This window comes from Hylobates moloch, unplaced genomic scaffold (genome assembly GCF_009828535.3).
Source record: "Hylobates moloch isolate HMO894 unplaced genomic scaffold, HMol_V3 SCAFFOLD_7, whole genome shotgun sequence".
Classification (NCBI taxonomy): domain Eukaryota; kingdom Metazoa; phylum Chordata; class Mammalia; order Primates; family Hylobatidae; genus Hylobates; species Hylobates moloch.
Window position 1 is genome coordinate 50,432,013 of NW_026652282.1, and position 16,297 is coordinate 50,448,309.

General features: G+C 37.9%; 1 protein-coding gene across 1 annotated transcript in view; it reads left to right on the top strand.

The window, feature by feature from the left end:
- The window catches only part of FAAH2 (fatty acid amide hydrolase 2), a 215,236-nt gene that overhangs the window by 143,712 nt on the left and 55,227 nt on the right, over positions 1 to 16,297 (top strand). The window contains exon 6 of the mRNA XM_058441321.1: positions 14,304 to 14,423. Within this exon, the coding sequence (XP_058297304.1) occupies positions 14,304 to 14,423 (120 nt within the window). The remainder of the gene's footprint in view (positions 1 to 14,303; positions 14,424 to 16,297) is intronic.

Genomic DNA, 16,297 nt, shown 5'->3' on the forward strand with positions numbered 1-16,297 from the left:
TTGATTTTAGATCTTTCCTGCTTTCTCCTTTGGGCATTTATTGCTATAAATTTCCCTCTAAACACTGCTTTAGCTGTGTCCCAGATATTCTGGTAGATTGTGTCTTTGTTCTCATTGGTTTCAAAGAACTTATTTACTTCTGCTTTAATTTTGTTATTTTCCCAGTAGTCACTCAGGAGCAGGTTGTTCAGTTTCCATGTACTTTTGCAGTTTTGAGTGAGCTTCTTAATCCTGACTTCTAATTTGATTGCACTGTGGTCTGAGAGACTGGTTGTTTTGATTTTCATTCTTTTTCGTTTGCTGAGGAGTGTTTTACTTTCAATTATGTGGTCATTTTTAGAACAAGTGTCCTGTGGTGTTGAGAATATAATGTATATTCTGTTTATTTGGGGTGGAGAGTTCTGTAGATGTCTGTTAGGTTCACTTGGTCTGGAGCTGAGTTCAAGCCCTGAACATCCCTGTTAATTTTCTGTGTTGTTGATCTGTCTAATATTGACAGTGGGGTATTAAAGTCTCCCACTATTATTTTGTGGGAGTCTAAGTCTCTTTGTAGGTCTCTAAGAACTTGCTTTATGAATCTGGGTGCTCCTGTATTGGGTGCATATATATTTAGGATAGTTAGCTTTACTTGTTGCATTTATCACTTTACCATTATGTAATGCCCTTTTTGTCTTTTTGTAATCTTTGTTGGTTTAAAATCTGTCTTATTAGAGAGTAGGATTGCAACCCCTGCTTGTTTTTGCTTTCTATTTGCTAGGTACATATTCCTTCATCCCTTTGTTTTGAGCCTGTATGTGTCTTTGCAAGTGAGATGGATCTCCTGAATACAGCACACTGATGGGTCTTGATTCTTTATCCAATTTGCCAGACTGTGTCTTTTAATTGGGACATTTAGACTGTTTACATTTAAGGTTAATATTGTTATGTGTAAATTTGATCCTGATATTATGATGCTAGCTGGTTATTTTGCTCCTTAGTTGAGGCAGTTTCTTCATAGTATCGATGGTCTTTACAATTTTGCATTTTTTTGCAGTGGCTGGTACAGTTTTTTCCTTTCCATGTTTAGTGCTTTCTTCAGCAGCTTTTGTAAGGCAGGCCTGGTGGTGACAAAATCTCTCAGTATTTGCTTCTCTGTAAATAATTTTATTTCTCCTTCACTCACGAAGTTTTGTTTAGCTGGATATGAAATTCTGGGTTGAAAATTCTTTTCTTTAAGAATGCTGAATATTGGTCCCTACTCTATTCTGGCTTGCAGGGTTTCTGCGGAGTTCTGCAGTTTGTGTGATGGGCTTCTTTTTATGGGTAACCTGACCTTTCTCTCTGGCTGCCCTTAACATTTTTTCCTTCCTTTGAACCTTGGTGAATCTGATGATTATGTGTCTTGGGGTTGCTCTTTTTGAGGAGCATCTTTGTGGTGTTCTCTGTATTTCCTGAATTTGAATGTTGTCCTGTCTTGCTAGGTTGGGGAAGTTCTTCTTGTAATATTCTGAAGAGTGTTTTTCAACTCGGTTTCATTCTCTCTGTCACTTTCTGATACACCAATCAAACATAGGTTTGCTCTTTTCACATAGTTTCACATATTTCCTGGAGACTTTGTTCACTTTTTTCATTCTGTTTTTTTTTCTAATCTTGTCTTCACGCTTTATTTTATTAAGTTGATCTTCAATCTCTGATATCCTTTATCTGCTTAATTGATTTGGCTATTTATACTTGTGTATGCTTCACACAGTTCTCATGCTGTGTTTTTCAGCTCCATCAGATCATTTATGTTCTTCTCTAACCTGGTTATTCTAGTTAGCAATTCCTTTCACCTTCTTTCAAGGTTCTTAGCTTTTATTGCATTGGGTTAGAACATGCTCGTTTAGCTTGGAGGAGTTTATTACCCACTTTCTGAAGCTTTCTTCCATCAATTCTTCAAGCTCTTTCTCTGTCCAGTTTTGTTCTCTTGCTGGTGAGGAGTTGTAGTCTTTTGGAGGAGAAGAGGAGTTCTGGTTTTTGGAATTTTCAGCCTTTTTGTGCTGTTTTTTCCTCATCATCATGGATTTATCTACCTTTGGTCTTTGATGCTGGTGACCTTTGGATGGGGTTTCTGTGTGGATGTTCTTTTTGTTGATGTTGATGCTATCCCTTTTGGTTTGTTAGTCTTTTTTCTAACAGTCATGCCCCTCTCCCGCAGGTCTGCTGGCATTTGCTGGAAGTCCACTCCAGACCCTGTTTGCCTGGTTATCGCCAGTGGAGGCTGCAGAACAGCAAAGATTGCTGCCTGTTTCTTTCCCTGGAAGCTTTGTCCCAGCAGGGTAATCTCCAGATGCCAGCCACAGGTGTCCTGTATGAGGTGTCTGTCGACCCCTGCTGGGAGCTGTCTCCCAGTCTGGAGTCACAGCAGTCAGAGATCCACTTGAGGAGGCAGTCTGTCTCTTAGCAGAGCTCTAGTGCTGTGCTGGGAGATGCACTGCTCTCTTCAGAGTCAGCAGGCAGGAACTTTTAAGTCTGCTGAAGCTGGGCCCATAGCCGCCCCTTCCCCCAGGTTCTCTGTCTCGGAGATGGGAGTTTAATCTGTAAGCCGCTGACTGGGGCTGCTGCCTTTCTTTCAGAGATGCCCTTCCAAGAGAGGAGGAATCTAGAGAGGCAGTCTGGCTACAGTGGTTTTGCTGAGCTGCGGTGGGCTCCGCCCAGTTTGAACTTCCTGAGGGCTTTGTTTACACTGAGGGGAAAACCGCTTACTCAAGCCTCAGTAATTGTGGACTCCCCTCCCCCCACCATGCCAGAGCATCCCCTGTCGACTTCAGACTGCTGTACTCACAGTGAGAATTTCAAGCCAGTGGATCTTCACTTGCTGGGTTCCATGGGGATGGAATCCGGTGGGCTATACCACTTGTCTCCATAGCTTCAGCCCTTTTTCCAGGGGAGTGATCTGTTCTGTTTTCCTGGTGTTCCAGGTGCCACTGGGCTTTGAGAAAAAATTCCTGCAGCTAGCTCAGTGTCTGCCCAAACTGCTGCCCAGTTTTTTGCTTGAAGCCCAGGGCCCTGGTGGTGTAGGCACCTGAGGGAATCTCCTGGTCTGTGGGTTTTGAAGACTGTGGGAAAAGCATGTTATCTGGGGCTGTATTGCACCATCCCTCATGGCACAGTCCCTTATGGCTTCCCTTGGCTAAGCGAGGGAGTTCCCTGATGTCTTGTGCTTCCCAGGTGAGGCTACACCTCACCCTGCTTTAGCTCATCCTCCATGGGCTTCACCCACTGTCTAACCAGTCCCAATGAGGTGAGCTGAGTACCTCAGTTGGAAATGCAGAAATCACCCACCTTCTGCATTGATCTCGCTGGGAGCTGCAGAGCAGCGCTGTTCCTATTCGGCCATTTTGCCTGCCCCCCTTTATTCTTTCAAAGTATAGTTTTGTACACAGTAATCAACCTGCATTATTTCCCCTTCCCAGTACTCTTTCCAGCCTCTGGTAATCACCATTCTATTCATTACCTTCATAAGATTAACATTTTAGCTCCAACACATGTGTGAGAACTATTATCAAGAAGCCACAAAAGTGTTTTTGGCTGGGTGCAGTGGCTCACACCTTTAATCCGAGCACTTTGGGAGGCCGCGGCAGGTGGATCACAAGGTCAGAAGTCTGAGACCAGCCTAACCAACATGGTGATACCCCGTCTCTACTAAAAATACAAAAATTAGCCAGTTGTGGTGGTGCACGCCTGTAATCCCAGCTACTCAGCTACTCAGGTGGGTGAGACAGAATTGCTTGAACCCCAGAGGTGGAGGTTGCAGTGACCCATAACATAATACCATAGACTGGGTTATTTAAACAATAGAAATTTATTTTTTCATAGTTCTAGTGGCTAGGAATCTGATATCATGGTGCCAGTATGGTCAGGTTTTGGTGAAGGCTCTCTTCCTGGCTTAAAGATGGTCACCTTCTCACAAGGCTCAGGGAGATAGAATAAATACCTCTATCTTCTTCTTATAAGGCCACAGTCCTATCATATTAAAGCCTCACTCTTATGATCTCATTAAATCTTAAAGACTACCTCTAGATACAATCACATTAGGGGTTAGGGCTTCAACAGATAAATTTGGTAAAAGAAGGGACACAATTCAGTCCATAGGAGTGAAAATGTGGTCATAGTGAATTTGTTGAGCATGGGTCCATTGACACACTTCATTTGCTGTGAAATGAGTTCCTTGATTAGAAGAGGCATTATGATGGGGAAATAAAGCAATGTTTTCCCAATAAGTCTAGAGTAGTTGCTACTTCTTACCTACTAAATCCAATGACAATTATGTTGCTGATTTAATGGACCAGCGCAATGCCTTGTGTAAAGAAAAGGCAAAGTCCTACAAACTAAATTATTGCAAGGAGCTGAAGAGTCCTGCTCCTGAGGTACAATATTGCATTGCTTGCTTTGTCAGCTGAAACAAACTGCTTCTCGCTGTCTTTACTAACAGACAGAAAAAAACATTCTTTTAGTCAATAGCTCTATACCAGATACCAGGGGATGTGTTAATTTGCTCAAGCAGTGGACCCACATCTGGCACAACAGCTGTTTGGAGTTATCATCTGGTCAAGCTCACAATGATCCATTGTCATTCTCCAGGATCCATCTGTTTTCTGCACAGGCCAAATAGGAGATAGGTGAGTTAAATGGGGATGTGATGGGAATTACCACTTCTGCGTCCTTTAAGTTCTTGATGGAACTAGTCTTGGCAATCCCTCCAGGAATGCAGTGCTGATTTTGGTTTACTATTTTCCTAGATAGAGCAGTTTTAGTTGCTTCTATTTATCCTCTACCATGACAACAGCACCCATAGGTCAGGGAAGTGATGTGGGAATTCTGCCAGTTGCTGAGTATATTTATTCAAATTATGCACTGCAGAGCTGAGGAAATAATCGCAAGATGGTTTCATAGACTCACTGTACACACTGTAAAATGAATGTCAGCTAAACCTATGATCTGATGATCTGACAGAGATTTTGTCTCTTCTGCCTGTCCACTGAGCTCAGGTTCACTCCACTGTTCCTTCTCTTCTGCTCCAGGAGGCCCAGGTGTCTATGCCATGGCCTCTGTCCCTTTGTGGCCTACAGGTGATAAAAGATTTGTAGGGAGGACACAAGGACACTCTGGGAGCCTGGAAATGATTATGGATTAGAGGCTTTGTTATCACACCATACCCACCTGAAAATAGCAAAATAGCAGGTAGAGAGTCACACTGTAAAATTTGATCCAAGAAGGAACATGAGAGCTGGACGTAAAAGTGAAATAGACTTCAGAAACTTTAAAAATTTTAGCCAGCAGCAGCCCATGCTATGGGTCCAATGGAAATTTGTGAGTGAGTCACCAGTGTGTACGAGGGGGAGAGAATTTCTCTCTGATACATATTTTCACTGGGGAACTGGGAAATCCAGGCCACGAGGGAGCTCCTTGATCCTACCAAGCACAGGATCTGACTTGGTGAGCAGTGAGGAGGCTATGAGGAGTGGCATTGGGAAGTGCTTTGTGTGCACTTCTATACTCTACTACTAATAGAAAGAGGACATTTCTAATCCTAACTCATAGAGAACTGCACGGAAATCTACTATCCAGAATGGGTGAAAGTCTCTGGTTTGGCATGTCTCTGGACTGAGATTTGCTATCTAGTCTCATGTGGGGAAGGAGACTTCATGGACAGAACTGAGTGGTGAGTGTGGCATGGGCATGAGCTGCAGGTGCAGAAATTGGGAGCTCTTCCCTTGGCAGGACTAGACCAGCATGGATGTGGCCTGGGAGCCTCAGTTTTGTTCCAATCAGGGAGTTTGGCATCCTGGGAAAATTTAAGGATCTGAAGGCAAACTGCTTATGTCTTGTCTGGCTGTTTTAACTTGCTGCCAATGGTAGGTTGCAGGAGAGAGCTCCACCAGGTTGAGAGTGTGGAAGCAAGGTGGGTCCCACTGCCACATGCTAGGGTTTGAATTCAAAGCTGCCCCTTCCTTCATGCATGCTTTTTGGCACAGAGGTTCCTTCACTCCTTCCTGGAGCATTGCCCCAGTGGTGTTAGAATTGCTATCTAACTCCTGTCTGGGCTGGTGCTTGTGCCTGCCATTGGGGAGCCTAAGCGTGGACTTGCCTAGCCCAGTCCCACTCAGCTTTGTCCCTTTCACCTGCCTTGGATATAGACAACAGGACCACGCCCCTAGGGAGCTCTATAGCCTAGCCCATTTTCTGAGATATCTGAGTATTTATCCTGGTAAACAAAGCTCAAACTTGAACCCCACAGCCACGACCACAGCTGGCTCTCACCTGAAAGTACCACCTAATGAACAGGAGGTCAAACTGCATAGTCCATTACAACATCTGCCGACATAATAGCATAGCACTCAGAAAGGAGATATGATTTGTGTGACATCTGCTGCCTTCATTGCCCACACAACCCCAGCTACTCAGTAGGTCTTGAACCCACTTACCCACCTGGTACAGTAAGACTACAATTGGCATTTGAGAAAGCCACCACACTGAGTCTATTTATAACTAAGGAAATTATACAAATTCTACACTACTCCCTGCTACTCCAGTCAGTCCTTTTTTTGATGTCCACCATTGGAGGACTTGAGGACAGGTTTGCCTCTTCAAATTCTGCACAGCATTACCCCATCTCTGGGGCTGAGCATAGAACCCAGGCCACTGGGCATTTCACAGACTACTCCATTGCTTGAGGCACAGGAGATCTTCTTTATGTAAACAAAGACCCCTACTGCTACTTCCACAGCTGACTGGCTCTTACCTGTAAGCAACACTTACAGCCCTGAAGTTTGAACTAAGCAACGCAATATAAAATCAGCTGACACAAGCTTGAGGTACAGAGAAAAATATCTGGGAACCAGTCCCAGATAAACTTCCCAAGACCTCTGCCACCCCAGAGACTCAGGAGAACATAAGCCTATTCACATATTCAGTATACTGCTACTACAACCAGCATTTGAGAAACACACATTAAAGCTGTCTATAACCAAGGAATTCTTATAGAGTGCTTACCAATAAAAACACTTAGAAGCAAAGCCAAACAACCCTACTCAACAAACATTATAGTCATATCTCCAAAGGGAAAAAATATGGCCTCTATAAGCAAAAGTAAATTTAAAAATAGCAAGTGAAAATGTCTCCAGATGAGGAGAAAGCAGTGTAACAATTCTGGAAATATGAAAAAATGTGGGTGTTATGACATTCCCAAACAATCACACTAAATTGGTTGCAACGGATCCTAATCAAAATGAAATTTTTGAAATACCACATAAAGGATTCAAAACGTTAATTTTAAAGATACTAAATGAAATCAAAGAGAAAGCTGAAAAGCAATACAAAGAAATAAAAAAAATCAATTCAGGATATAAGTGAGAATTTACCAAAAAGATAGATATTTAAAAACAAAAAATCTGAAAATAAAAAATTAAGAAAGGAATTACAACATACAATTAAAACCTTCAACAACAGTAGACTAGGCCAGGTAGAATAAAGAATCTCAGAACTTGAAGATAGGTCTTTCAAATTAATCCAGTCTGACAAAAAAAAAAAAAAAAAGAAATAATAAAAAAAAACTTTCAAAAAATTTGGAACTATGTAAAATCTCCAAACCTATGAATCATAGGTATTCCCAAGAGAGAATAAAAAACACAACAAGATGGAAAAATCTATTCGAGGAAATAGTTGAGAAAAGCTTCCCTAGTCTAGTAAAAGATCTAGATATCCAGATACAAGAGACTCAAGGAATTCTGGAAAAATTATTGCGAGAAAGTACACACCATGGCATATAATAACCAGAGTACAATTGAAGGACAAAATCCTAAAATTAGCAACAGAAATGCTTTGAGTCACCTATAAAGTAAAGCCCATCACATAAACAGCAGACTTCTGAGCAGAAACTTTATAAGCCTTAAGAGATTGAAGTTCTATTTCTAGAGTTCTTCATGAAAAAAACACTTTAAAATCTGAATTTTGAATCCTGCTATAATGTTTATAAATGAAGAAATAAAGTATTTTCTAGATGAACAAATGCTGAGCGAATTTATCATGACTATACTCGTTCTACAAGAAATGCTGACAGAAGTTCTAAATATGGATAAAAAGGTCAATACTCTCCATCGTAAGAGCACACAATAGTATAAAACTCACAGGCCAAAGAATATATGAAAAAACTAGATAACAATTAAGATTATGACAAGAACAAAATGTGACACATCAATATTAGCCTCGAATGTGAATGAATTAAATACTCCACTTAAAAGACACAATTGGCAGAATAGATGTTAAAAACATGATCTATTATTTTATTCTTGAAGAAGACTCACCTTACTCATAAATACAATTATAGACTGAAGGTAAAGGGTGAAGACAGATGTTCTGTGCAAACAGAAACCAAAAGTAAGCAAGAGTATCATATGTTTCATATGTTTATAACTGGCTTTGGTAATAAGGTGATACTGGCAGGCATCATAGAATGAGATAGAAATAATCCTTTCCATATTGATTTTATACCTATGTCAGTTAAAACTGGCTTTAAATCAAAAACAGTAAAAAAAGGTCAGTATATAATGATACATGGATCAATTCAACAAGAAGATATAATAATCCTAAGTATATATGCACCCAGAATCATAAAACAAATATTACTAGAACTAAGGAAAGATATGGCAATACAATAATAGCCGGAGACTTCAACACTCCAGTGACAGACTACACAGATTATCAAGCCAGAAAAAGGAAAAACAAATGCAAGACTTAAACTGGACTTTAGACCAAGTAGATCTAATAGACATTTAAAGAACATTCTCAACAAATTCAGAATTCCTCCAATTGGCCCATGGAAAATTCTCCAGGATAGACAATATTTTAGGCCACAAAGCAAGCTTCAATAAGTTTTAAGAAATCAAACTTACATCAAATATCTTCTCAGACCACAGTGGAATAAAACTAGAAATCAATTCCAAAAGGAACTCTTGAACTGTAAAAATACATGGAAATGAAACAACATGTTCCTGCATAATCTTTGAGTCAATGAAAAAATGTAGACATAAATTAAATAATATTTGAAACAAATGAAAATGGAAACAAAACATACTTAAACCTTTTTAATACAGCAGAAGTGGTATTAACATGGAAGTTTATAATGTTAAATGCCTACATCAAAGTAATAAAAAGACTACAAATTAACAATCTACCATCACAACTCAATGAACCAGAATATATGAACAAACCAAACCCAAATCTAGTAGAAGAAAAATAACAAACATCAGAGCAAAACTAAATGAAATTTAGATCAAATAAACAATATTAAAAGGCAATGAAATGAAGTTTATTTAAAAAAAGAAAATTGACAGAACTCTCTCTAGAATAACCACGAGAAGAAGAGAGATGATTCAGATAAACACAATCGGAAATGAAAAAGGAGGCATTATAACTGATATCACAGAAATAAGACAACTAGAGAGTAGCATGAACAACTCTATGCTAATAAGCTAGAAAAACTAGAGGAAATGGATAAATTTCTGGAAACATACAACCTCCTAAGATTGAAACAGAAAAAAAATAGAAATCATGAACAGATCAAAAATGAGTAGTGAGATTGAGTAATAATAATATTAAAAAACTTCCCAACAAAGAAAGGCCCAGGACCAGATGGATTTACAGCTCAATTCTACCCAATGTACAAAGCAGAACTTATTCCAGTCCTACTGAAACAATTTAAAGAAAAAATCAATATGAAAGGGATTATTTCTATCTCATTCTATGATGCCAGTATCACCTTATTACCAAAGCCAGTTATAAACATAAGAAAATATGAGAGAAAATAAAGCTACAAACCAATATCCCAGATAAACATAGATGTGAAAATCTTCAATAAAATTTTAACTGACTGAATCCAACACCACATCAAAAAAATAATACATCATGATCAAGTTGGTTTTATCCCAGAGATGAAAGGATGGTTCAACATACACAAATCAATAAAAGTAATTCACCACGGAAACAGAATTAAAGACAAAACCCATATGATCATCTCCATAGATGCAGAAAAAAATTAATAGAATTCAGCATAACTTTATTTAAAAAACTCTTTAAAAACTAGGCATAGAAGAAACATACCTCAAAGTGATAAAAACCATACATAAGAAGCCCATAGCCAACCTTATACTGAATGGGGAAAAGTTGAAAGCATTCTTTCTAAGAACTGAAACAAGAAAAAAATGCCCATTTTCACTACTCCTTTTCAACGTAATACTGGCAGTTGTAGCCAGGGCAGTCAGGTAAGAGGAAGAAATAAAGGGCCTCTGAATTTAAAAAGAAGTCAAATTCTGTTTGCTGATGATATGACCTTATACATAGAAAATGTTAAAGACTCTACCCAAAAGACTCCTAGATTTGATAAATGAATTCAGTAAAGTTTCAGGATACAAAGTCAATGTACAAAAATTAGTAGCATTACTATTTACCAGTAATAATCAAGCTTAGAACCAAATCAAGCAGTCAATTTGTTAGCATTTACAATAGCTGTAAAAATAAAATATCCGGAATGCATTTAACCAAGGAAGTGAAAAATACCTACAAGGAAAACTATCAAACACTGATTAAAGGAATTTGAGATGACACAAATAAATTGAAAAACATCTTTTGCTCTTGAATCAGAGGAAAGAATATCATTAAAATGGCTATATTATCTAAAGCAATCTACAGATTCATTTCAATTCTCATCAAAATACCACTGTAATTTTGCACAGAATTAGAAAAAAATCACAAAATTCATATGGAACCACAAAAGAGCTTGTGTAGTAGCCAAAGCAATCCTGTGCAAAGGAACTAAGTTGGATGCATCACATTATCTAATTTCAAATTATACTACAAAGCTATAGAAACTACAACAGCATGGTATTGGTATAAAAATAGACATATAGATCAAAAGGACAGAAGAGAGAACCTAGAAATTAAGCCACATAAGTACAGCCAACTGGTCTTCGATAAAGTCAACAAAAGATAGACTGTGAAAATGACATCCTAATCAAAAAAGGTTCTTGGAAAATTGGGTGGCCATACACAGAAGAATAAATCTGGACCTGTATCTCTCGCCATATACAAAAATTATCACAAATGTATTAAAGGCTTAAGTGTAAGACCAAAACTATAAAAACACAGGAAGAAAACAGGAAAAACTATTCTGAACATCAGTTTTGGCAAAGACATCATGACAAAGACCTTAAAAACAAATGCACAATACCAAAAATAGACAAGTGGGACTTAAACTGAAGTGCTTCTTTACAACAAAAGAAATTATCAACAAAATAGACAACGTGCAGAATGGAATAAAATATTTACAAACAATACATCCAATAAAATATTAATAACTAGGTTCCACGAAGAACTCAGACATCTCAACAACAACAAATAATTCTGCTAAGGCCAGGCGCAGTGGCTCACGCCTGTAATCTCAGCACTTTGGGAGGCTGAGGTGGGCGGATCACGAGGTCAGGAGATCGAGACCATCCTGACCAACACTGTGAAACCCCGTCTCTACTAAAAATACAAAAAAAAAAAAAAATTAGCTGGGCGTGGTGCCAGGCACCTGTAGTCCCAGCTACTCGGGAGGCTGAGGCAGGAGAATGGTGTGAACCCGGGAGGTGGAGATTGCAGTGAGCTGAGATGACACCACTGCACTCCAGCCTGGGCCACAGAGTGAGATTCCATCTCAAAAAAAAAAAAAAAAAAAAAAATTCTGCTACAATGTAGGCAAATGGCATAAACAGACTTTTTCAAAAGAAGACATACAAGTGGCCAACAAACACATACAAAACTGCTTAACATTATTAATCAATGAAATGCAAATTAAAAGTTTGATTAGCTATTGTATTACACCACAGTAGCTATTATACAAAAGTCAAAAAATAACAGATATCGGCGAGTATGGAGAAAAAAGGGAGCACTCATAAGCTTTAGTAGGAATATTAATGAGTATAACGTGTAATTAATACAATATGTAGGGTTCTCAAAGAATTAAAAATAGAACTACCATTCTATGCAACAATTCCACTACTGGTTATCTACCCAAAGGGAAATAAATTTTATACAAAAGGATACCTACACTCATGTGTTTATAGCAGCATTATTCACAATAGAAAATATATAGAATCAACTAAACTGTCAATCAATGGATTATCGGATAAAGAAAATGTGGTATATATATACGATGGATCATATTCAGCCACTAAAAAAGAGAATAAAGTCATTTTTTTTTTTCCAGCAACATCGATGGAACTAGAGGCCATTGTCTTAAGTGAATGGTTTGGAAATACAAAGGCAAATACCACATATTTTCACTTATAAGTGAGAGCTAAATAATGTATAGAACTGGACATAAGGAGTAAAATAATAGACATTGGAGACTCAAAAGGATGGGAGGGATCAGAGGGGGTGAAGGATGAACAATTACTTAGCAGATACAATGTACATTATTAGGTTGATGGCTACACTGAAACCCCAGACTTCATCATTATGTAATATATCCACGTAACAAAATAACTTTCTCCTAAATTATAAATATTAAAACAAAAACACCTCTATTGTTCACCTGACCTCCATAAGCCACTATTCTGACTGTAGACTATAGTGTCATTTTAGGTCTCCTGGCATTAGTATCGGTTCAGGACCTGAGTCCAATATTCTTCAACACTTCTGATTATTTTTCCCTAATTCTTCCATGCCATAATTTATTTTGGGGAAGGCTGTGAGAAAGATTGACATGATATGTTGTTGGGCGTGTGGTGGGATGCTTCTTCCAGGGGACCTATTCTTCCCTTCATTCAAGGGTTGTGAGTCTGTAAACTGGCTCAAGCCTGGGAATTGATTGAAGGACCATGACTCTGTTTTATGTTACAAGCTAGAATTTTGTTCAATTGACCTAGGACTCCTCTGCTTATACAGATTTAGTAAGAATATAATGGACTTATTATCTGTCTCACTACTAGAAACGTGATTAACTAACCAACGTCATAGGTCTGTATCAGTCAGATTATTCTGATTGCTGCTTTGACTCTTCTGCTTACCTAGTTTTTGTCAGTTAAGTGCTGCCACTTTTCCCCTGCCACTTGGGAATCCAATTATTTCTATTAAATTTATTTTTTTTTAGTTTAATGGTATCAATCCTTCTAGTAATTTCTGACCTACAGAGAAAAGTGATCTTCGAAGATGATAGGGTTCCCACAAAAATTTATTTCTCATAATTGTGGCTAAGAATTGTTCCCAGTACTCTCCCAAGGTGGGGGAGAAGGTCTTAAATGATAAATATCCCTAAGAATTTGGATTCTTTCCTCTACAGTATGTCAAGGCAGGACTAGAATTTCAACCTCATTTAGTGTAGGACACCTTTTGGTCTATGTTTTTCTAAAATTTTTTTAGAGTTTTTTCTGACACACTGAGCTGCAACACTAAATTGAGACTCTCTCCTTCGTGGGCCCATATCAATACATTTGGCCTGTTTCAGTTTGTGTTTCTTCCACAATTATCTGTACTATTAATATCCATCGCCATACGTATTCCCTGGATTTATGTCTATATAAATTAGAAAAATAAACATGACCTGATGAGACTTGAGTCTAGTTATAGCTCTAGAAGCAAAGAAGAGTGGTATGGTTGGTCCTAACAATGATCAGCAGTGTCTTACTTCTGCTTCTTCTCACAGCTTAAGTTGTATTTTATTTCCCTGCATGTAATCTCTTGCTCACAGGTACCCAGATATCTGCAGTAACCCAGCAACCCATTTGTGCAATAGCTTCCACCACTGCTTTAAGCATTTTCCAGCCTACAATCTAAACTATGCTATCATTCCAGTCAGTATTCCAAGTCAGAAAAGACAAACCAGTCCCTCAGACTGTCCCCAGAGAAGCTAGAACTTTACAAGCAAGTTCCATTCATATTCTTTCATTCCAATGGAGGAACCAATAATTTGATGGATTCTTTCAGACACTCAGTGCTGTGTCAGAGAGGGAGTGGGACAAGGGCAAGCAGAAATTTTCTAGCATTTTGAATGTAGTTTTTTTTTTTTTTTTTTTAGGCATTTCCTTGGGTGCTTCAGCTTCTTAGCTTATTTCTAGAGTTCTCACAAAACTACTTTGCTCTATATATTTTGGGGTGTTTTGTTTTGTTTTTGTTTTTGTTTTTGGTGTTTCCATGGGGCAATGAGGGCCTGGAGCTTTCTGGTCTGCCACCTTGCTGATGTCACTCTTCGGTAGTATCTCCTCTTCTCATCATGTTTGTCTGTTTTTATATCTTTCTTTTATAAGGTTGTGGTTCACCTTGAAACTATTCTAGGAGCCTCAGTTCAACATGTTAAACTGAAGAAAATGAAGTACTCTCTTCAGTTGTGGATCACAATGATGTCAGCAAAGGGACATGATGGGAAGGTATGTTTACCTCTTTCTTTACTGTTTTCTTTGTGTAAATATTTATTGAGCTTCTATTGTGGGCCATATGTTAGAGGTGTCGAGAAAATAAATTCATGAAAAAAATAAGTAAAATAGTAAAATATTTAAAGAAAGCACAGTTTGGTGAATGCCTTGCTAGCATATGCATATATGGTTGTGTGATCACAGAGGGTGTGCCCATTCCTATATGGAAATCAGTGAAGGCTTCTTGATGGAGGGGTTGCAGTCTCCCAAATCTTGAATGATTTGGAAACCTTAACCAGGTAGAGAAGAGATAAATATTATGCCAGGCAGAGGGGAAACCACGGCATGAGCAAGGACATAGGGGAATGAAGCTAATCTTAGTATGTTGTATGCTAGGTACTCAGAACATGTAGGTTTCAATAAAGCATTAAGTGATTAGGTAACTTCAGTTGTCAAGTTCCACTTTTACCTTCCCCCTGAGATGTTTTAAAAATACATGTACAGAGCTATCTGCCCATCTCCTGTTTATTTTTCCCTTCCTTTTCATATCTGCTATGATTAGAAGCTGATACAGGTACTCGTGAAAGAAGCTTCCCTTATGCCAGGTTTTTTCAGGCTTGCTGAAGACTTTTAATATGAACACTTTGAGAAATATAAGATAAATTCAACATTCTGGAGAATTTAACTTTTGTGAATATAGGAATGTTTTCTGCCAATGGGAATATTTGTGTTAGAGCATGACACATCCAAATTCGAAGTGCAGGCTACCTCCTAGTTTTGTTATCTTGTGCAAGTTACTTAGCTATTCTGCAGTTTACTCATACGTAAAATTAAGCTATTGATACCCATGTTACAGCTTTATTTTGTGGATTAACAATATTTTTATAAGGTATCTCACATACAATAGCCCTTCCATAAGGCAGAACTCACACAACCCTCTCTACCTTAAAAAAAAGTCACTTTTAAATTTTTTTCTAATAGCCAGTTTTCTTTGCTGAAACACTTTGGAAATCTCTTAGAACAAAACGTTTATAAAAATTCACAAGGTTAGGATGTTTGGCTCTGAGATGAAAGTTTATAAACAGAACTTTAGATCAAAACTAAAGCTGAAATCAAAAACAAAAAGTTTATTTTGAGTTCACTTCCAGAAACACTGTCTTACAATTTGGATAAACTGTTAAGATACATGCTGACTGTCAAAACTCGTCCTGTAATTACAAATCTGGAAAAGAAAAAGAGGGGGAAAAATCTGTTCTCCTCTTACTTTGAATTATGATACCAGATTTAGAGCTGGAATTATGATGCCAGATTTAGAACTGGTGGTCATAACCACTTTACTATGTTGCTCATTAATAATCACTTAAAATAGGTAGAAAAGGGATGTGGCCATTTTCTAAACCATACTTTTTATGTTAATGTAGCTCTTTCTTAATTACAAACCTAATTTAAAATTTTTAAATTTTGTGACTACATAGTAGTTGTATGTATTTATGGGGTATATGAGATGTTATGACACATGCATACAATGTGTAATTATGAAATCAGTGTAACTGGAGTATCCGACAGTTTAAACACTTATTATTTCTTTGTGGTGTAACATTCCAATTCCACTCTCTTATTTGTTTTATAATATACAACAAAGTAATTTAAACTATAGTCACCCAATTGTGCTATCAAATACTAGACCTTATTCCTTCTCTTTTTATACTCAATAATCATCCCCACTTCTCTTGCAGTTTCTTGTGCATTTGCACTATAACATTTATTTCTTTTTATACTATCGCTTAAAAAATGATTGTAGTTATTATTATAGTCATATCTTCAAGAACAAAATTCCACACTCAATGAAAGTAAATTCAAAAATAAGAAGAATCCCCTATTCCCCTGGT